General features: G+C 46.0%; 1 protein-coding gene and 1 pseudogene across 1 annotated transcript in view; both read right to left on the bottom strand.

The window, feature by feature from the left end:
* Window positions 1-2,974: 2,974 nt before the first annotated feature.
* LOC122898954 lies at window positions 2,975-3,310 on the bottom strand (annotated as a pseudogene).
* Window positions 3,311-6,978: 3,668 nt separating this feature from the next.
* CHAT (choline O-acetyltransferase) overlaps window positions 6,979-21,100 on the bottom strand; it is a 45,692-nt gene continuing 31,570 nt past the window's right edge. The window contains exons 10-14 of the mRNA XM_044236611.1: window positions 18,471-18,593; window positions 15,501-15,642; window positions 15,311-15,373; window positions 8,994-9,131; window positions 6,979-7,248 (exon numbers count right to left, since the gene is read on the bottom strand). Coding sequence (XP_044092546.1) covers window positions 6,979-7,248; window positions 8,994-9,131; window positions 15,311-15,373; window positions 15,501-15,642; window positions 18,471-18,593 — 736 coding nt within the window. The remainder of the gene's footprint in view (window positions 7,249-8,993; window positions 9,132-15,310; window positions 15,374-15,500; window positions 15,643-18,470; window positions 18,594-21,100) is intronic.

The raw sequence follows: 21,100 nt of genomic DNA, 5'->3' as shown, positions 1-21,100 counted from the left end.
AACTGGGACTGTATTCTTTATGTCTCTTCCTTCTGTGTTTTTCTCTTTTCATTCTTCTTTTGCATTATATGAATATATGTGTGCATATACTCACTCATTTTTACATGTAATCCAGTTTGCTAATTTTCTCTGTAACCTTGTCTTAATTGCTATTAAATTAATCAATATGGTTGTTTTTTTCAGTTATTTATTTTTATAACTCTAGAATTTCAGTTTGATCTTTTTTCAAATCTGCTGTATCACCTTTTATAGTTTTCAGTTTCTTGCCAAGTTTTTTTAGGTTTGAGGTTATTCTCGATCATAGTAAAAATACTTTATAGTCTATAGACCCCACATGTCTGTTTCTGTTGTTGTTTCTGCTGGTGTCTGCTTATCTTGTCTAGAGTTCTTGGTTTACTTTAATTGTGTACTGGACATTGTATTAGAAAAATTATTTGTAGGAACAATTTGAGGCCAAGGGTGATGTTACCTTTCTCTATAGAAGACTCCCCCCACACTCACTGCTTGCCAGTTCCTAATAACACCAGCAACCCAGGATCCCTTCATACAATTTCAGGGTTTGAGATTATCTGAGCCATCCAGATGGCTTGAAACTGGGCCGTAGGACATGTGGAGGTTGGTTCGTTTATATTTTATCCTCATTCCTGCCCCAAAGAATGTGGTAGCTAGCCAGGATTCCCCCTGGGTATTGTTGGACTCCAATTTTTTGTATGCCTAACACTGCAAAGACTCAAAAATTGCATCTCATCTTCTAGGCTGCCTATTCAAGGATCCCTAAATAGCCCCAGAGTAAAAGCACCTCCAGTGCTATGCTTGCTTACTCTCATCCTCTCCCTGATCTTGATCTAGTGAGCTCTTCTATGATTTTAAGAATATATATATAAAATATATATATACCAGGAGTGGCTCAGTTGGTTAAGCATCTGCTTCTTGGTTTTGGCTCAGGTCGTAATCTCAGGGTCGTGGGATCAAGCCCCATGTTGGGCTCCATGCTCAGTGGGGAGCCTGCTTGAGATTCTTTCCTTCCCTCTTCCCCTGCTTCCTGTCTCTCTCTCTCAAATAAATAAGTAAATAAATCTATCTTTAAAAATATATATGTATATGCCAGATATTTAAAAATGTCTTCTGTAGGAAGCTTCATTTGAATTAACTAGTCTACCATTACCAGAGGCAAAGGATTCCCTGTTGAGAGTTTTGCTGGAGCTGCATTGAATCTAGAGATCAATCTGGGGAGAATTAACATCTTTCTAAGGCCTTCATATTCATTATCTTGAAATATCTCTCCTTTATTTAGATCTTCTTCAGTGTCTTTCCATACATTAATATCTGTATTATAATTATAATATGATTATCTGTGTATAGATCTTCATGTCTTTTGTTAGATTTATTCCTAGGTTTTATTATAAATCATGTATTTTGTATTGTGATTTTATTGTTTGTTGTGGTATATAAAATAAAATTGACTTTTGTATATTGATTTTATACAAGCAACCTTGATCTTTTTAATTGATTTGTTAATTTGTTTACAGATTTTTTTCCAATTTATTTATTTTCAGAAAAACAGTATTCATTATTTTTTCACCACACCCAGTGCTCCATGCAAGCCGTGCCCTCTATAATACCCACCACCTGGTACCCCAACCTCCCACCCCCCCACCACTTCAAACCTCTCAGTACAGAAAATCACACTGTCTGCAAACAATGATAGGTTTTTTCTTTTATTAAGCCTTTCTTTCCTTTTCTCCTTATTTTATTGCACAAGCTAGAACCTGTAGTGAAATGATGAATAGAAGTGGAAATAATGCATATCCTCACTTTATTCTACATTTCCCTATTTGCAATGATGTATATTGTATGTTTTATGTAAATGTTAATATCAAGCTAATTTCTTTTTTACTTCCTTTTGCAATGGGTTTTTTTTTAAAAATTATGAATAACTGTTGAATTTCACTGAATACATTTTAATGATCTATTAGAGTGAGCCTATATTTTTATTCTTTAAGCTGTTCATGAGTAAATGACATTTAGCTATTTTCTTGTTTTAAAGTTTTTTAAATAAATTAAAATTTTTCTTGTTTTAAAGTTTTTTAAATAAATTAAAGTTTTTACTTTAATTTCAGTTGATTAACATACAGTGTCATATTTCAGGTGTACAATATAGTGATTCAACACTTCCATACATCACAGTGCTCATTATCTGATATTAAACTACCTTGCATACTTGGATAAACCTGACTTGGCCATGGGTATATTATCTTTTTTATATACTGTTAGAGTTTGTTTGCTACTGTTTGATTTAGATTTTTTTAAGTGGGAAGATTTTAAACTATGGCTTCAGTTCATTTAAGATTTATAAGGTTGTCCAGAAATTTTATTTAATATCTCTCATTAGTTTTAGAGAGTTATATTTTCTTAAGGATTTTTATCTAATTCTCAAATTTACTGGCATTAAGTAGTTGATATATTTTCTGGTTATCATTATAGTGTCTACTGCAGTAGTATCTACCTTTTATTCATTATATTATTTCTGAATTTCTCTTTTTATTGGTTTTACCAGAGATTTGTCTATTTTGTTATTCTTTTTAAAGAACCAACTTTAAAAAGATATTTATCACATTGTATTTTAATTATGACTTTATCAATATCCCATTAGATTGGGTGCTCCTTGAAAGCCAATGATTGTTGTATTCATTTTGCCTTGACATAGGTAACAAATTATTTGCTAAATGAATAATGAACACTATTTCTATTCAAACCGTATGTATTTACCCTTAATTTCTGAGTGTTAAAACTCCAACTAGTCTATAAGCTGATTTAAAATAATCATATTTAAAGAAGAAGCTTATACCCAGGCTTTGCTTGAAAGCCTGTGCTAAATCATTTCTTAATTTGTAGCTTTGAGGCATTTTATCATTAAAAGCTGGCACTCATACACCTAAACTAACAAGAACTTAAAATTCATGACACACTTTCTTCATTTTTTAGCTTGACCTTCTTGTAAATCTTTAGCTTCATGGATCTGGGCTGCTCTATAAGGAGATCTTCCCTTGTCTGGGTGATTTAAAAGCATAGTTCATTGGTGAATATCTCTTATTTTTCCTTTATTGGCTGTAGGTTTGCATCTACACCTCATATTATGCTGCTTCTTGTTTTATCATTTTGGGTTCAAACACATCTCTAAAATGCCACCACTGGAGGCAGATTTTAGTAGATTTTGAAAAACTTGTTTTACTTGAGGCTTCATATGTTTCATGGCTTGCCAGCCATAATGGTCTGCAAATCCTGCAGAGGCAATGGTCAGGCCAATGTGTACCACACATTGCTCTGATCGTGGCTTGGCTCCCCACCCTCCATTGAATGCATGGTCAAAGAACCCAATTTTCTTTTGTTTAACTTCTCTTTAACTTTGTTTTATCCTTCATTGATAGTTGTCCTACCTTTGTTACTTTTTGACTTTACTGTTTCTTCTACTTTCCTTAAGTTTAGGGCCTGACTCTTTTTCTTACTTTGTAAGTTACACTTAGCTCATCGATTTTCAGTCTTGCTTCTTTTCTGATGTATTTTAAGGTTAAAATTCTCCTCAAGGCATCAATTTTGCTGTATCCCAGAGGTTTTGATATAAGGTATCTTTATTATCATTCTGATCAAAGTATTTCTAAATTTCCATTATTATTTCTTCTTTGACCCAAGAATTTTAGAATAACATATTTCTTTGATTCTGGAATATTCCTAATGATTTCCTCTTTGAATAGTGCTTTCCCTCATTCTCTCTAATCTCTTCTTCCTGAACTACATGTACCTTCCCTGTATTTTTATTCTTTTCTAATGTTAAACATATCAATCCCCGGAGTTGGAGATAGAACAGGATTTATCATCCAGTCATCCCATCTCTGAGCCTGGTGCTTTTCCCTTCACTCCGTTCTGTCTATGCATGTTGGTGCAGGCTTATGTGCAGACACCCATCTCTACACCCAGATTTCTGCCAACATGATCACAAAAAGCCCGTGAAGCCTCTCTGCCCTTCACCCCTCTGCCCTTCACCCTTTCCCCATGCCACACACTAGGAGAGACTAAGTTCCTGCCTCCCTTTCTCTCCTGGACCCTGTATCTTTCAGACGTCCACCACTGCTGCTGACCTCAGACAAAGCCAAACAGATCGTTGACCCAGTTCACAGAACTTATAACAAAATTTGAATACCATTTCTGTTTAGAAACAATAGCTAACACCGTCTTTCTTGGTATTATTGGTATTTATTGAATACGGACTTACGGTCTTTAAATATTTTGAATATAGTGCTTTCAATATACAGTTCTTTAGTCATACATATTTCTTCAAAGCACAAAACTTTAACTTAAAATCGAAAGGCTATAATACACACGTATATATTGCCATAAATCTAGAACAATTTTATAAAAATAGAACTCAAATGTCAACTTTATATATCTTGGCAACTTAGCGGTATCGTAAGGTGGCCACAAGCATGTTTATTATGCATCACTCCCCCACAGTGACTGTCTCCATGTTTCATTTTCCATCTCTTTGGGGACACTTGGAACAGTCTCCATTACCAGGATCCCCCAGAGATGCCCATGGCCATGGCTCAGCATTGCCTTTGCATAAAGTCTCAGCGCCTCCACTTGTTCTTGGAGGGGGAAGACCAGCTTCCAGATTCTTCCTCAGAAAGAGGAGGTGTTCCCTCCTGCCAAATGTCCACAATCCCCCACTTCTTGAAGCCCTCACAGTGCATGGTTGATATCTGAATGTGCAGAGTCAGTTTCCTTTCCTTTTGTGCAGAGAATGATAGATGTAAGTTTGGTTCTTTAAAATCAGTGTGAAAAGTTTGAAGCAAATTCATCTGAACATTGCCCACTGGGGTAACATCATCATGACAGAGGACACCAGTGTCCACCTGCTTTTGCAAGACCCTTTACATACGTGCTCTACAATCCTCACAGCCTTGCAAGTCAGGACATTCTTGTCCCCATTTGATGATAGAAAGAATTGAGTCTCTGGGCATTTAAGTCTCTTGGTTAAGGTCAGTGGGGTTGCCTGATCCCCAAATCAGTGCTCTCTGCCTGCCCAGAAATCCATGGAAGGAAACCAGCAGAGAACTCAGATCTGTACTGTGGTCATTTGGTGAGAACAGACAAGTGGCTTTGGGTCAAATTAGAGCAGGGAGACAGCATTTCCCCAGATATTCCCAGGACACTTGAGCTGCAACTTTCCTAGGGTAGCAGGAAGGTGGATGTCTGTGGAAGCAGTATGGACCTACAGACTGATGACTCTGAAGGGTTGTGCAGAATATTGCAGATCATCCAACAGAAATCCTCCGTCTAAAACCCGGGCTCAAAGCATTTACTGCTTGGTCCTGTTTATGTTTTCAGAGAGCTGAGCAAAGGTCATAATGCCAGCAGAACCCATCTCAGCCCTGCCATCCATAGAGGTCAAAGTGCAGAAACTTGCCTAGTGGGCAAGAGGTACCTGCACAGGGTCCCCAGCCCAGAGCACAATGGGAGTGTAGTGAGGGGCCAGGACTCCCCTTCATGGTTGCACCGCAGATCTCTCTAGCACTGAGCTCTGTTCCTCCTCTGAACAGAGACTGCCTCATTTACCTGCAGTTTTGATTTTCTGCTTACTTTCCCACTCCCTTGCCTTTTTAGATTTACCATAAAAATATTCCCCAGTGGGAAGTGCCTCTCCTATCTCCTTCATGATGACAGCCTCTCAGGACAAACTTAACTTTGGCTCTGTGCACGGTCTGTCCCTCCATCAGGGCTGACTCTGGACATAGCCCTTCCCTCCTCCTGGCCCTGGTCCCCACCACCTGTCTGCTCAAACTTGCTCCCCCCACCCCCCCGCCAGGCTAGGCAAAGCCCTGCTCTGTGCTCCTCCACATGGGGTTTCGTTACAAGACTTAGATAACATCCTCTACCTGCTTGGGCCACTGAGATCATTTTCTGAAATTAATGTCACAATGGTTTTCTTAAAAGCCTCTCTTAAGAATGAATAAAACAAAACAAAAATAACAATGACAGAAAAATCCCCAAAGCAACCCTTTCACTTCTCCTCTAGAAGGCAGATCACCTATAACGGGTATGATTCCTTATAGAAAGGGCAGTGGGGAAGCCACCAGAAAAAAAATACGAGAGGCAGGATTCTTGAGAGAATGGACTGGTCCTCCCACCAACCCTGCTGCTTGGGGGGGACTGGGTTGTTTCCTCCTCCTGGACTATCACTGATGCCCCGGGGGCCGAGCAGCCTAAGGTCAGTGCAATGGCGGATGATTCTTTTTCCCTTCTCAGATTTTCCCAAACTCAACGGAAGGCTGCCCGCGGGAGATGAAAGGAGAAATGTGTTTGGGGGCCTGCGTCACTGTATTTTAAATTAACTGGATGTGTGTGTGTGTGTGTGTGTGTAGGGAAGGGGTGTTTACAGCCCTGTATGGCTCAGTGCAAGCCACCCTGGAGGAGGTCATGGTCACACTGCTTCGAATCAGAAAACAATGTCCCCTACTCCTCCCAGAAGAAAAGAGGTATTGACCTGGAGTTAGCCTCCTTCTTTATGACACTTGTAGATCTGCTGCATGTAATAGAGTGACACATTCTCTTGTTGGGCAAAACCTCCCCTGGACACATTAGGTCCCGTTGGAGAAGTAAACACCACCATTACGCTTCTGCGGCCGTGGAGGGAAGGTGGTGTAGATTTGCACACCTCACCAAGGCCACCTCAGAGCCAGGCCAGACTTACTTCCCAGTGCACAGGCCAGAGGGCAGTTTGGCAAATAAGGACAATCCCCATGAAGAGGGACACTTTCCTCTTCATACTCTTGCTTTGCGTGATGCCTCTGTGTGGTCTGTTGGGCCCTGAGGACAGGGGAGCTACCGAAAGCTAGGGGGAGAGGGTTGGGAGCTGGGGTTTGGCAGGGTCTAGAGGCAGCAGAATGCTGGGTTTGGGGAGGTGAAACCTAGCGGCAGGAGTCAAGGTTGGTGCCCCTGAATGGGCCTTGTTGCTTTTTCTTGTGGCGCCAGTGGCTTGCCCCCTGTAGACTGTGGCGGACTGCACAGGTCCCTCATTTCAAGGAGGCTCTCTTCCACTGCTTTCGCAAACTTGGTAGAAGAGGTTTCCTTGCAGCCGTGAAAGCTGGAGATGCAGAAAAGGATATTCTCTGGCTGGGGGTTGTAGCAGGCCCCGTAGCCGTCCGGCACCACGGGGCCATAGCAGCAAAACATCTCCATGGTTGTGGGCACCTGGAGGAGAGGACAGGTCAGAAGCCACTGGTCTGAAAAGTAACCTGTGACCTTGCTAGAATACAGGGTGTTTCAGCAACCCTGAGGCCTCGACGGGATATTTACTTCTCCATTTTCCACCTGGGTGTTTGACTGAATTAACCAAATGATCCAATAGCTTCAGCATGGATGGCTACAGCCAGAGTCATAAAAACAAACCCATCTAACTGCACGATATGGAAAGAAGAGGGTCCATAAGCCACTCCCTGGTGGGAAATCTGCTCAACTTATGAAGTCAAAATCTCCCAGAGTGACCTGTGCTGGGTCTCAGGCTGAGTCTCCCCTTCACCTTTGGGGGCTGTATGAGGCACCGAGGCAATCAGGGTAATTTCCTCAATGGCACCCTGGTGGCACCCCATAGTTAGATGGCTTCCCAGAGGGAGTAATTTATGAACGGAAGGAAATCTGGCCTGTCTTCTCTGTCGATTTTCCCCACATCCTTAATTACTGTCAGTATTGCCTGGCTGGTCTTCTTTTCTCCCCATAGCCCCCCGCCATGCGCAATTACCCAGCGCTGGGCATTTCAGAGACTGCCATCGACTGGCATTTTAGTTAGGCACCTAACACATTTTGAATTCAGAGTGCTGAGGTTTTGTAATTAGGATCACAAATCAGGAAAATGTGTCTCCGAAGGCATTCCCGCCATACATGTTCATTGTCAGTTGGGAGAAAGAAAAAACACCAAACCACCCCCCCCCGCCCCCAAATTCATTGTCTTAGCTGGTCATACGGGGAAAACTAGAACACATTCTCGGGGAGTTGCAGGCTGGGGATTGTTTTTAAACCCAAGGTTTTAGGCGCTGTGTAGTCAGGCCTTCAGAAGTGACACCGGCCGTTTTAATGGGGCAGAACAAACCATTAGTCTTGCTAATAGAGTCACCTCATTGTCAGATAAATTTGCCGTGCAACAGCTGAAGGCCGTAAAACCATTCCAAAGCACTTTTTGGCCCGTGGATAGTTTCCTGAAGAATTTATGTTGTTGTGGCCTGCCCTCGCTGATTCGCGTCTGCGAGCTCACCGCTGTCATGACAGAATCAAATTACTGAGTGGGCTTTTATCCTCAAACACAACTTGATCAGCCCCTCTCATTGCCTTTAGCAGATGAGGCAGAGTCTTAGTCAACTGACGTTTGGGGGTCCTTTTCTTTCCTCAACTGCTGTCCTTCTCCAGTAGACTGTATTCTGTCTTTGTCACAGTGGTCCTCCAACAGAACAGGCTTGGGAGATGCTGGGCTGGCCACTGATCGTCTGCAGTTGGTCTCATAGCCCTTTACAATAATGACCGTGACCTGTTTGGAGTGCCTGTTCCACGCCAGCCACTGGGCTAGGCTTTCTACCCAAACTGTTGCTTCTAGCTGAACCGGGACTTAGCTCTAGACCTGTTGGGCTTCAGAGCCTGTGGCCGTCACGGTGGAACACCACCCCACAGGTAACAGATTGAATGCTGGTAAGCTCAGGGCTAGAGCACCAGTTCCCATTCAGGACACCTCTGCTAGGGGGGCGTCCATGATTACAACCACTTAGTGGGGAAATCAGTACTCTGAGCATTTAGGTCACTTTGCCAAAGGGCATGCAGCCTGTGAGAAGCTCCTCTGGGACTTGTCTGACTCTAGCTAGTGGGCTGAGGTCACTGGTTTATGCTAACTGGCCTTTTAGAAAGCTCACTGGTTACACTAAGTGGCCCCTTGGGTGACAGCCACACCGTACCTGGCTGGTTGAGAGGACGAACCGGTTGCTGGTCAGGTATGTTTCATCTGTGAACATCTCGGGCAGCTCCTTGCACGTGTCCCGAGCTAGCTCCCGCAGCGCCAGCAAGTGGTTGTCGATGGCCATCCCTGTTATGGCCTGGGTAGTTGGGGGCAAAGAACAGGAAATGAGACAGGGGCTCCCAAACCCTCCCCCTTCTCTAGTCCACAATGCCAATGGCCATTGCAAGGGTCCTGGCTTATGCTGACCTGGTGCTTGCTGTGCACGTATGTGGGTGGCCACCCAGGGCTGACCACTCTACCGCTCAGCTCGTGTTCCTCGGACCCTTCTTACGTGCACAGGGCGAGTCCGGAGCGGGCTGGGTTCTAATGTGAGCATGCCTGAGTTAAAGGTCTGTGAGTCTGAGTATCCCCTGCTTCTCAACCCCAGCAGGGTCATTGCCGACACACTGCCTATGACCCTTCTAATTGGAAGGGGTGGGCCGGGCATCTCTAGTACTTTCTTGAGTAGGGGAGGAGACTGGGGGGCAGGGATGGGTGCTGGGTCCTGTTGGGGCATGGAGAGCGGTGCCCCAGGCTATCACTGGGCAGACACTCACTGCAACAAACACTTTATCCCCCAGCCAGAGTCCAGGGAATGAGGGATAGAGGACATTAAGGCCTGTTCTTAAATCTTGGTTGCTATTTCATGGGCTCAGAATCGGTTCAAATAAACTGGATTTACAGCCTAAGAAATCATTCTGAGACAGGAACTAGACATCTTAGAGGCTCAGCTGATGTTTACAGGGGGAAAGCTTGTTGAATGAAGAAAGATTTTTTTCCCTTTTTATTACAAGATACTTGAACTCTTATCAAAGGTTAAGATCAGAGCAGTGGGGACTCTAGGATGTCTATGTAGGCAGAGCTTGGAGGTGGTCTAGCTGGAAGTGGAGCAGTGGGGCCTGCGTACCCATTTCCTCTCCTCCCCACTTGAGGCTGCATATGTAGCACGCACACTGGTTTTACTTGGATTACATGTTCATTTGGGGTTAGTTTTAGGAGTGGTGGAGACTTGGGGGCCATCTCTGGCCTATAGGAGTGCGTTCACACTGGGGTAAGTGTAAATCTTGGGAGGTTCACACTTAGGTAAGACGGCTGCTTAGCTGTTAAAGCCCCAGATAGGAGGAAAAGTCCATCACAATGAACTTCGTTCAAGTTTACAAGGCACGTTTTGGGATTTGACAGCTGTTCTTTTTCAGTGAAGAATGAATGAATAAAGATGAGTCATAGGCCCCAGTCTCTTCAGATGCACCTAATTATAGGCTGGAAAGATGTTCTATAACCACAGCTCACTTTGGACGTGCCCCGCTAGGACAGAGGGGAAGGACTCTGAGCCCGTCTATGCAGTGAGTGTGCTGCTGGTTCCTCTGTCAAATCGCAGACTCGTGTAGACTGTGGAAGCCGCTGCTCTGTGCGGCAGCCAGCCTCTAGTCCTCACCCCCTCCAGCTCACGGCGGCAACCAAGGCTGACTGAACGGAGTGTTTGGATTAAGGCCACGAGTCATCATGAGTAACACGATTCATCGTTCAGTCTTTCATCCATTCGGGGAAACTTACTTGAGCTCCCACTATGTGCCCAAGGCTGCTGGGCACTGGGGATGTGCATGCTGTGAAGGGAGAGCCTAAGGTGCTGTGAGAGTTTGTGTGGGAGGGTCTGGACCACGACGACTCCTCCACTGGGATGTCCTTTCTCGCTACCGTGGCCCAATACAGCTGCCACAGAGCTGTAGCTCTCCTTGCTTCTTCCCCCTGACCCTGACCCAGCACCACACAGCCAGCCAGGCTCCAGATCCACCACAACAGATTTTCATAGTTCTCCCCTTCCCAACCCCCTCTCTTTTATTTAGCTGTTCCCATCAACATAAAATAGTTAACAGAGCTGAACCCTAGAGCCATGCTTTAGAGGATATTTTTCTAAATCTTCCATAAATCAATTATGACCAAAGCTATATATTTATATAGCTTAAAACCCCGGAGAAGCTGAAGGCGTCTGTCTCTTTGCCAGGTCTGATTCCCACTCCACAGAGGCAACCAGTTTGGCTATTTAATTGTCTTAGTGCTAAATAACAGTCTTAGAATGCATTCACTACCTTTTTCAGCTTTATCTATGTCTTCGTGCGATAGAAGACGAACCTTTGGCTCTTTCATACTCCTGCTCTCCAGACAGTCTTCCATTCTCCCATCCTCTCAACAGAGCTGCTTTTAACTCCTCACTGTTTGATCAGGAGTCAGTGCTGACATGATTTAAATTATACAAGTATTCCCATCTGAGTCTCAGGCTGTATTATGATCAGATTTCCTTTCTTATTCATCTTTTGTTTTCCTCGGTATGGACAATTTTTAAATGATTGAATTACGATTTTCCCCATTTGCTTAGCTTTCTAGAGATCTATAACTAATTGATTCCTAAACTCTCAGCCAGAAGTGTAAAACTTTTCTTAGTACAGTCAACTAAATCAGATAATTTATCAATTTCATTCCATCTCTCACTTCTTGCTTCTCTATTTTTTAAAAATGATTTTATTTATTTAACAGAGAGAGCGAGCGAGCGGGAGCACAAGCTGGGAGAGTGACTGGCAAGGGAGCCCGAGGTGGGACTTGATCCCAGAACCCTGGGGTCAGGACCTGAGCCAAAGGCAGCTGCTTAACTGACTGAACCACCCAGGCACCCACTCTTCTGGATTCTCTATGGGCTGATTGTTTCTGTGTCTGCTGAACAGCTGTCGACTTGGGACCTCCTTTTACTGTCACCGTCTTTCTCACTTTCTTGTGCTGAATCTTCTGATTGTTGGAGCCTATGATGTCTTTTATGTTTTATCTCTGACTTTAGTAGTCTAAATCCTCCAGTAGTTTGACAAGAAAGAAAGCTTAAAAAGTAAAGCTTTTGAGAACTTGTCTGTCTGAAAACGTCTTTCTTCTACAAAGTTGATCATAGTTTAGCTGGGTATGAAATATACATTAAAAATAATTTCCCCTCAGAATTTGAAGGCATTGCTCCATTATCTTCCACCTTCCGGTGATATTGTTGGGAAGTTCAATTACACTTTTATTCCTGATCTTCATATTTTTTTTCCCTCTCTCCCACTGAGAGATTTTACGATCTTCTCTTTGATCTTTGTGTTGTGAAATTTCCTTGGTATGAATCTTTTCATCTCTCATGCAAATACATGGTGGGCTCTCCCAATATGGAAGTTCACGTCCTTCAATTCTGAGAAGTTTTCCTGAATTATTTTGTTGTTGTTCCCCTTTACCCCCATTTTCTCTTTCTGGATATGTTTTACTTGGGATATTGTTTCTCACATAATGAGCCTTTTTTCTGTCCATATTTCATTTCTTGTTTTGTTGATATTTGGGGAAGATTATTTCAGCTTTATCTCCTAATCCTTCCATTGCATTTTTTCTACCATATTTCCCCCAGAATTATTTTTATTGCCCCCAAAAGATTTTTTTCAGTTTTGTGTTCTTATTAATGGATGCAATAAATTCATTATCTTTTGGAGGACCTCAATTACAGTTTTAAAACATGTTCTCCTGCTTCTTCATTGTTTTCATTTCTTTGAAGTTTCTCTTCTTATTTTTAAAAATTAACCAAAAATTTTAAAATTACACAAAAACATTTCTACTGGCTTTTGTGTCTTATGTTAGTGGCTTTCCTCGACGTCTGATGATTAATGGCTACTTACTTATATTTCAGAATAAAGCACTGAAAGAATGATAAGAAGATACAAGGGTAAGCCTGTGCTTGCCCTCTGGTATCCTTTACTGGGAGGTGAGCTGGCTGGGCTCTTTCTCTGGGCACCCCAGCCGTCAGTGTCTGTGAGTTTCTTCTCTTGGCCTGGTCAGTTTCACCACAGAGAAATTCTAGAATATCATGCTAATAAAAGTATCATGTAATAAAAGTACTTCCCAATGAACCTGGAGCTGAGTAGGTAGACTTTGATTAATTGCCATGTTTAATCTGATTAACCCTCCCTGAGCTCTACCTGGTGTCCCCAGATCTAGAGTCTTCGGTCTTCAGCTTCTCCAGAGGCTAAGCTTCTAGCTTACCATTGAGAAAGGGTAGTCACCTAACTGCATGGGGTGGTGGAAGGGAACTGAGGGTCTGATTCTTTCTTATAGAGATAATCAGCCAACCCTCTTCTTTTCAGCCCTACACACACCCCTGTACTTCTGGTGGGTGCCTCCAATGCCTGAGCCATTCTGTGATTACAATTCAGTGGGTTCCTGGGTCTCCCTTACTGTTCACCTGGGTTTTAGCTTCCCCTGGTTTGCTAAGTCACTGGCCATCTGTTCTATTTTCCAACGTGAAAACTTTGCTGTTTTTTTTCCCCACTCTCTTTGCCTAGTATACTCATGGCTTAAAAAAAAACTGCCTTTGCTGATATTTCTGAGGATTTCAGAGGGAGTAACAGTTAACCTTTGTGTCTACCATGGCTAAGCAGAAGTTGGTGTCCACCTATTCAATCCGCTGCCCCTGCCCTATGTCAGTCCTTAGCTCAGCTCTACCTAAATATTATATAGGTTCCTAATTAGTGTCACTGAATGTTGGCAGACCACCCATGCTCCAACCAGTCCTCCTCCTACCTGGCCACTGGAATAAACTTTGTGACTGAAAAATCCCACCTCATAACCTCTCCTGTGCCTCTGTTCTTCGCAAACATACACTGAACTATTTGCCTTTCCTCCAATGTGTCTTATTCTCTCAAGATTCTTTACCTTTGCACATACTCTTCCCTTCTGGGACTATTTTTCCCTTCTATGTCCACCTGACAAGCATCTCTTCATCCTTCAAGTCTCATATCAAGCATCACTTCTGGGAAGTCTTCCTGGCTTTCCCAAGATGAGGAACTAGCTTGCCCCTCCATGCTCTCTCCTACTTCCTGAGGATTCTTTTCACATGAGATGAGATTTATCATTTAAGGGATTTTCCTCTCAGCTACTCAGTAAACTCACTAAGGACAGGGGTTGTGGACTTCACCTTTTATTTCCTCCCACCCAGCACCTTGTCTGGCATTAAGCAAGAAGACCAAAAATACCCACTGAATACATGAGTGTGAGCTTGATTTTCCCCAAACAGAATGAACATTTAACTCTTCAGATGAATTTAGGACCTGGTAACTGAGTGGAAAGAAGTCTACATTGGCTCATTCTAAAACCCAGATAAGCATTGTACTTGCTTTCAAGTATATAGAGTGAAATTTGGTCAAGCCCTTGTCACAGGATCTATGCTCCTTCAAAGACTGTATATCAGAGTAAATTTCAACTGATATATTGATCACCTGTCCAAGTAGTAGCTTATTCTCTGTTATTTATATGCAAATGATGGCTCTGCCATGCTAGAAAATAAACGACTTCCTTAAACTAAGAGAACATTTCCTTTAGAATTTTGATTTAGGGGCGCCTGGGTGGCTCAGTCAGTTAAGCAACTGCTCTCAGCTAAGGTCATGATCCTGGAGTCCCAGGATCGAGTCCCACGTCAGGCTCCCTGCTCAGTGAGGAGTCTGCTTTTTCCTCTGACCTCTCCCCTCTCGTGTTCTCTCTCTCTAATTCTTCTCTCTCTCTCATATAAGTAAATAAAATCTTAACAAAAAAAATAATTTTGACTTGGGGTACCTGGGTGGTCGAGTGGGTTAAGCATCTTACTCTAGATTTCAGCTTTGGTCATGATCTCAGGGTCATGAGATGGAGCCTTATGCCAGGTTCCATGCTGAACATGGACCCTGCTTAAGATTCTCTCCCTCCCTCTCCCTCTCCCTCTGTCCCTCCTCCCCTGCTATCTCGCTTTAAAAAAAAAAGTAAAAATAAATAAAATTCTAATTTCACTATTAATTTTCAGCAAAAACATTTTACTCATAGGAGATATAAATAGAAAATAAGAAAGCAAAACTAGCTCTAGGTGGGAATAAGTACCATCCCACCAGCAGTGATACAAGGTGCCCAAGCCACCATAGTGGGCCAGGCTTGGCCGCCATCTCTCACATTTGACTTTTCTTGTTGTATAAACTGTAAAGTACTATATGTATTTGGTGCTATTATTACCATTATTGTTCTTTCAGAGATCATTCATGGTATTCTTGTAAAATCCAAGTGAAAATGAGTGCTGTGTTACCCAGGTACTAAAAATAAGAAAAAGGCTGAGAGGCATGGCATCAGCCAAGCCACTGGGTGGCTGGTGGCTCGGCTCTCACACAGGTCCTGTGCCGTGGCCCAGTGCCTGCAGGACCAGCTTTTGGGCCCACGGTCATGAGTTCCCCCGAGAAGAGGCACCGTGTCACTCACCATGACTGTGTACTCGGTCTGGGCTCGGATGGCATCCTTCAGAAGTAGCAGCTTCTCTGAATCCTGTCAACAGACCAGAGATGGGGCTCGAAGGGCTACTCAGGGACCAGCAAGTGAAAGGACCTGGCTGTCCCCGAGAGTTGGACGACAGGAGGCTCCTGGGGTTCTCCTCAGGCGGAGTAGGACTTACTGGCATGGCAGCCTTGTGGTCAGTGACGGCCTTCACAAAACTCAGCGCCTCCGGAGTGGCTGAGCGAATGTTGTCCACGCGGCCCTCCTGGAACCGGCGAATGGACGCGCTCTCGTAGGTGGCCACGAGTCTCCTGTGGAGCCTGCAGAAGATGGAAGATGAATGGCAAACGCTGTCGCCGTCTCAGGAAACCATAAATGCTGGAAGAAAAATAGCATCTGCAGGCTTTATGTTTACAGCCCTGACTCTACTGGGCACAGTATTTCATTTTAATGTTAATAGAATTCTCGGGGAGATTTCCCAAAGATGAGTGTCGGGGAGTCGCTAATAGGAAGAGCTGTGTATGCCTTCATCCACCGGTGACACTGTGTGGATATAAAATAGAGAAGTGTCGGGTAACTTTTCAAAAAACCTCCATCTGGTGGGAAACCTAGAATTTTCTTCGAGACCTGATGAGTGTTTGATTAATAGCACAGAATGGAATAACTATGTGATAAATCATTCATATCCTTGAGGGAATACTGTTTTATTTAGAACAATTCAAGTATGACCTATGGATTGAGGCAGGGAGGAGGCTGCAGCCCAGGCCTGCCTGTCCGGGGGCAGCTGAGTTTCCAACAGACCCATGGGTGCCATGGCTATGCCTCTCCCAGCCCCAGCCAGGGAAAGTCCTTTCCTTAGGCACACGAACCACTCCGTGAGCACTCCGAGGCTTGCACATCTGGCTGGCACATGTTTTTCTCACCTGTTAGCAAAGTCTTTGGTGTTGGAGGAGGTGGGAAGGAGGAAGACTCAGAATCACAGAGGGGCCTTGATAAGGGGACAAAAGTCATGGGCCTGCATGCTGGCCTTGTCAGAGTGTGTATCTTCTGTGCTGAGGGAGCTCTACTAAGAGGAAGACCAAGTCTGATTCAGCACAGGGCTTGGCGTTGTAACTTGGTGAGAAGGTGAATAAACTTTCTGGACACTTCTGTCTCATTACCCCAGGTAGGAAGGACTCTGGCAGTGAGCTCATTTCCAGTATCTCTACGGTCCCTGGCAGCAGACACCATGCCCAGCACAAAAGTAGATGCCATCACTGGCTAGTCACTGATCAACCCCCATCTAGGCATCTTCAGGCTTTGCTGAATCTAGGGGCAGAGTAAAAACATTTTTTTGGTTATGGCTTAGACGCTGAAGAATGTTCTCCATGGGAAGCAGATCCTATTTTGGCTGTTCACTGAGCCCAGCAGCCTCCGGCCATGTCCACTGCTGGCCACATCCAGTGCCACAAGGATCAGTTGAGGATAGAGGAGGCTGTGTGCAGGGCCGGCCAGCCCCTCCTAGCCCTCGAACTGAAATGCTCCCTGTCTCATGGCCCATCCCAGCCACCTGCCAGTATCAGAATGGCGACAGTGGTTCCAGACACCAGGTCCTAGCACGGCTCAGTGTCAGCGAGGTCTCTGGGTCCCCACGATGAGCACAGACCTCACCTGGGATGACGTCAGCCTTCCCCACGGAGTCAGTGCCCAGAGTGGCTGAAGCCATTTCCTCTCCCTGTGAGTTATGGCCCCTCGGGAGGACACTAGGATCTGGGATGCTGTGTCCACAGGGGAGCTGTCTGCTCGTTAGTGAGACCTCCTTCCCCTGGCTTTATTGCAAGGTCACTTTATGTCCCCTGCTCCCCCTGTATATTGCAAAATAAAAGCAGGTACTGGTGGGGTCCTGTGCCAGTTGCTCTGGGAACACTGGAACCAACAGGAGCCAGCCTTGTCTTGAGGTTGGTCTACTTTGCATTTTAGTTTAGCCTCCTATAAAAGACCCATTGGCCTCCCTGCCCTGTTTTCAACCCTTGCTCTCTACTTTCTCTCCTTCCCCAACACAGAGCTACCACGAGATTTCTCTAAACCCGACCTGACTGTGCCACCCCCAGTTAATACTCCCGTAGTGTCTTCTCACGTCTGTGACTCAGCCCTTGAGGCCTACTCTGGGCCAGGTGTGTGAGACATGCAGAGTGTCATGCTTGGGGGAGACAGTCTAGAAAACAAAACTGACAAATCAGTGAACAAGGCAGCCCACATGAACAATGACTGCCATGAAAGAGAACACAATATGATAGGCTGGAGAGTTGGATGGTGAAGGGGTCTGAGGTGGCTACTTGAGGTAAGGGGGTCAGGGAAGGCCTCTGAGGGCGGACACCTGGGCAGAGACCTGGGTGGAGGGGAGGAGCAGGCGTGTGAAGAGGGGTGGTGGCAGCAGGCTGGGGGTGCGAGACACAGGGGGAGCAAAGGGCCAGAGGAGGGAGAGAGCTTGGGAGGAGGGGCCCAGGAGAAGTGAGTTCACAAGAAGCCTTTCAAAACCTGGACTTTGTTCTAAACATGGTGGGAAGCCATGGGGAGGGTTCAAGGTGGTAAGTGATGGAAGCTTATTTGCATATTTCAAAGTTGATGATTTGTGAAGATGGGAGTGGGAAGCAGAGCCCCCTGGGAGCTTGCTGCCGCTATGCAAGCACAAGATGACCGGGGAGGGGCCGGCGGCCATGGAGATGGAAGACAGAGGGTAGGTCTGAGAGACTTCTGGAGGACGGACATGGGGTGTCCCGGGTGGGAGAGGAGAGACAGGGACGAACCAAGGATGAGTTCGCATTCTTGGACTGGACCCATGGAGGGGGTGCTGGCTGCATGTCCTTATCAGGGAAGAGGGCAGAGCTATAGGGGCCCACGTGAGGGCAGGAGGAGGGCAGCCCCTGGGCCTTTGCTCAGGCAACTTCCTGACTATGATGTCCTTCCTTCTCATTTCTGAGATTGGATTCAGACTCTGAATCCCGGTTCAGGCGGCTCCTCTTTCCTTGCAGCCTGCCCTGCTCCTCCCAGTTTCTCAGCCCACAGAAAGTCATTCCTCTCTCCAGGATGCTTCTAGACTCCGGAGTCTAGAGCAGCTTGTCGGGCAGCCCACCCGGGCCGAGTTGTTCCGCTGTCAGGCTTTGCTTACCTGTAGAAGGCCAGCTGGAGGGCCACCTGGATGAAAGCATCAGGACTGCATTTCTGCTTCTTAATGAATGTTTTCCCAAAGACGTCAAACTTATACACAATGAAGTCAAGATTCTTTACTATTCTGTGGGAGAAAAGAAGAGGCCCTATTGCATGCAAAACAGAATGCACAGACTACGAAGTCTAACTGAGTGGCTCAAGCTTGGTCTACGACCCAGGACTCTGGAGGTGGAGGACATGGTCCTTGCCCACTGGGAACGCATCGGGTGTCAGAGACAAAACTTGACATGAGGAAGTGGCAGAGGGCATGTCAGACCAGTGTTCCCTGAGCTGAAGGGGAGGCTTGGCCGGGTAGGGCAGTGGCCCTGTTCTGGTGGTCGGGGAGGGGACCTGGCTGCAGGGAAGGGCATGGGGCGTGGGGGCAAGAGACATTTGCATGCGCAGGGACAACACTGCCCACAAACAAAACCCTGGAACCCATTGCCTGCAGAAGTGGGCCTGAAAGAAGTCATTCATCTGACCTGTTTGGGAATGCGTGTCCCACAACCTCAGATTCTTCTGGCACCCTGGCCATTCTCCCAGACCTGGCACACCGCCTTTGCCCAAGGAAAAACCCGTTTCTCCGATGGCTGGAAGCCATGTCTCCTCACAGAGACTCCTCCCTGTTGTGCTATGAGAAGAAATGCCTGGGGCCTCCCTGGGGGTCCCGGTCACCACAGCAAGGGCTGCTCGACTGTAAACCCGTCTTACCCAGAAATGATTGCTGAGCCTCCTGTGACACATCCGGCTCTTTACTGCCCACGAGCCATGGTCAGAGTAACGGGTAGATTCCCTGACTCTACACTGAGGCCTTTGAGCATTCATTCCCTCACCAGTATGGACCAGTACCCTCCTTCACAATGAGCTTGGGGTTTGGGCTGATTGTCCATGCAGCAATGTCTGGCGGGGTCCACACGGTCTGTCCACAGGCTGTATGTGAATGCAGAGCCCTGGGGAGGCAACCTCCACCCTCCAATTACACTGCTGCAGGCTTCAGATGCTCTCTGCCTTCTCGCCTCGCGGTGGGGCCGTGCCAGGTTCTGGGGACCAGGTTCTGGGGACCAGGGTCCAGCCAGTTAGCTAGCTGTCTCTCGACAGGCTGAGCGCATGGTCACACAGTCACCTGCAAGCCTGTTGCTTGGGCCCTGCCCACTCAGACCCTGCTCCCTTCTGTAGGCAGCTCGGAACCCTCGAGGGTCCTCCTGCTTTCCCACACTCAGACCTCTCCTGGCTCCCCACCTCTGGAAAGAGAATTTGGAGGCACCACTCAGACCTCTGAAAGTGAGTGGGCACCTTTCTCCACCCAAGGATGTCAGCCCACCAACTCACTGGCTCTCCTAGAGGCCTGCTTATCCCAAGAACACCCCCTACAGTTGAGCTCCCAGCATCTTTTGTGGATGAACACCCGAGGCCTCTTCTACTCTCCCGCGTCAGCCAGTCAGCCCCCAGACCAGCTTGTGGTGGACTCGTCCTCCCTCCCCTCCAAGCTTGGCCATGATCTGTCCTGCTCACTGCATCTTCCTCACTGGCTCCCTGAAACTCCTGCTCCAAACCCTCCAAGAGCTCCTCCCCACCGCACAATAGCATCCAGGCCCCATAACACAAGAACAGCAAAGCTCTTCAAAATGTGACCTCAACTTCCCTTTAGTGCCTCAGTTCTGGCCGTTCTCTCACTTGCTGGTTTCCAAACCAGCCTGCATCTTCTATAAATCTTCTATGTACAAGCTCAAACAAGCTGCCTTTCTGCCTCTTCTCCAGCTGCCTGCACCACGAACTCCTATCCATCCTTTAAGACTCATTGTTGCAAAGCCCTTCCACTATCTCCTGGTAGAATTCCACTGCTGTGTCCTCTGTGGGTTCAGGCCTGTATGCCTTTCTCCAGTTTGGGCACTTGCATCACACATGTTTTGGTCTGGGGTCTACTTCCTCCACTGAAGTGTGGATGGCAGGCTCCATGGCATATTCATTTATGTGTCCGCAGCCTTTCCACGTACTGGCGCATTCATATGTTTGATGAATGAATGAATGAATAATGCTCACTTACTGAATGAGGGAATGAAAAACCAAGAGGCCGATTTAGTTGCCAGCCTGCAGCTCCCTCCACAACTTGGCACTGCGCCAGTGAGGGGTTGGGGGCACAGAGGCCCACCCCCATCCCGGCCCTCCTGCCTGTGTCCCGTTAGGGACCAAACTGCCTCTCTCCCCTTGGGGAGAAAGGTCCCCTTGTCACATTGTAGTGTAAATTCAAGCAAATTGAAGTAGCTTGGATTCAAATGACCTATTCAAACCAGTTGTTTATTACTCCCCCCCCCCACCAGTCAAAGCAGAGGGATAATTTCCCCCCCTTGACTCAGCTCAGTCAGGTGAAACCTGTGAAAAAATAGCTCCATGTTTGCATTTTATGGAAATGATGGAGACTTGAGCAAGGTTATTTCCTCAAGAGTTATAACTCCCCTTTAGTTTGACTACATTTCCCTGAAGGGGTGGGCCGGGGGCGGAGGCGGGGGGCGGGGAGGCAGAAGACCTGGGGTCTTAAACTTCCAAGGGGCCTCATCGTCCTGGGTAGAGGGGGTTGGGATGAGAGTGGATACG

Source organism: Neovison vison, chromosome 2 (assembly GCF_020171115.1).
Source record: "Neovison vison isolate M4711 chromosome 2, ASM_NN_V1, whole genome shotgun sequence".
NCBI lineage: Eukaryota > Metazoa > Chordata > Mammalia > Carnivora > Mustelidae > Neogale > Neogale vison.
Note: the sequence above shows the minus strand (reverse complement) of the source record. Positions and strands in the feature narration are given on the sequence as shown.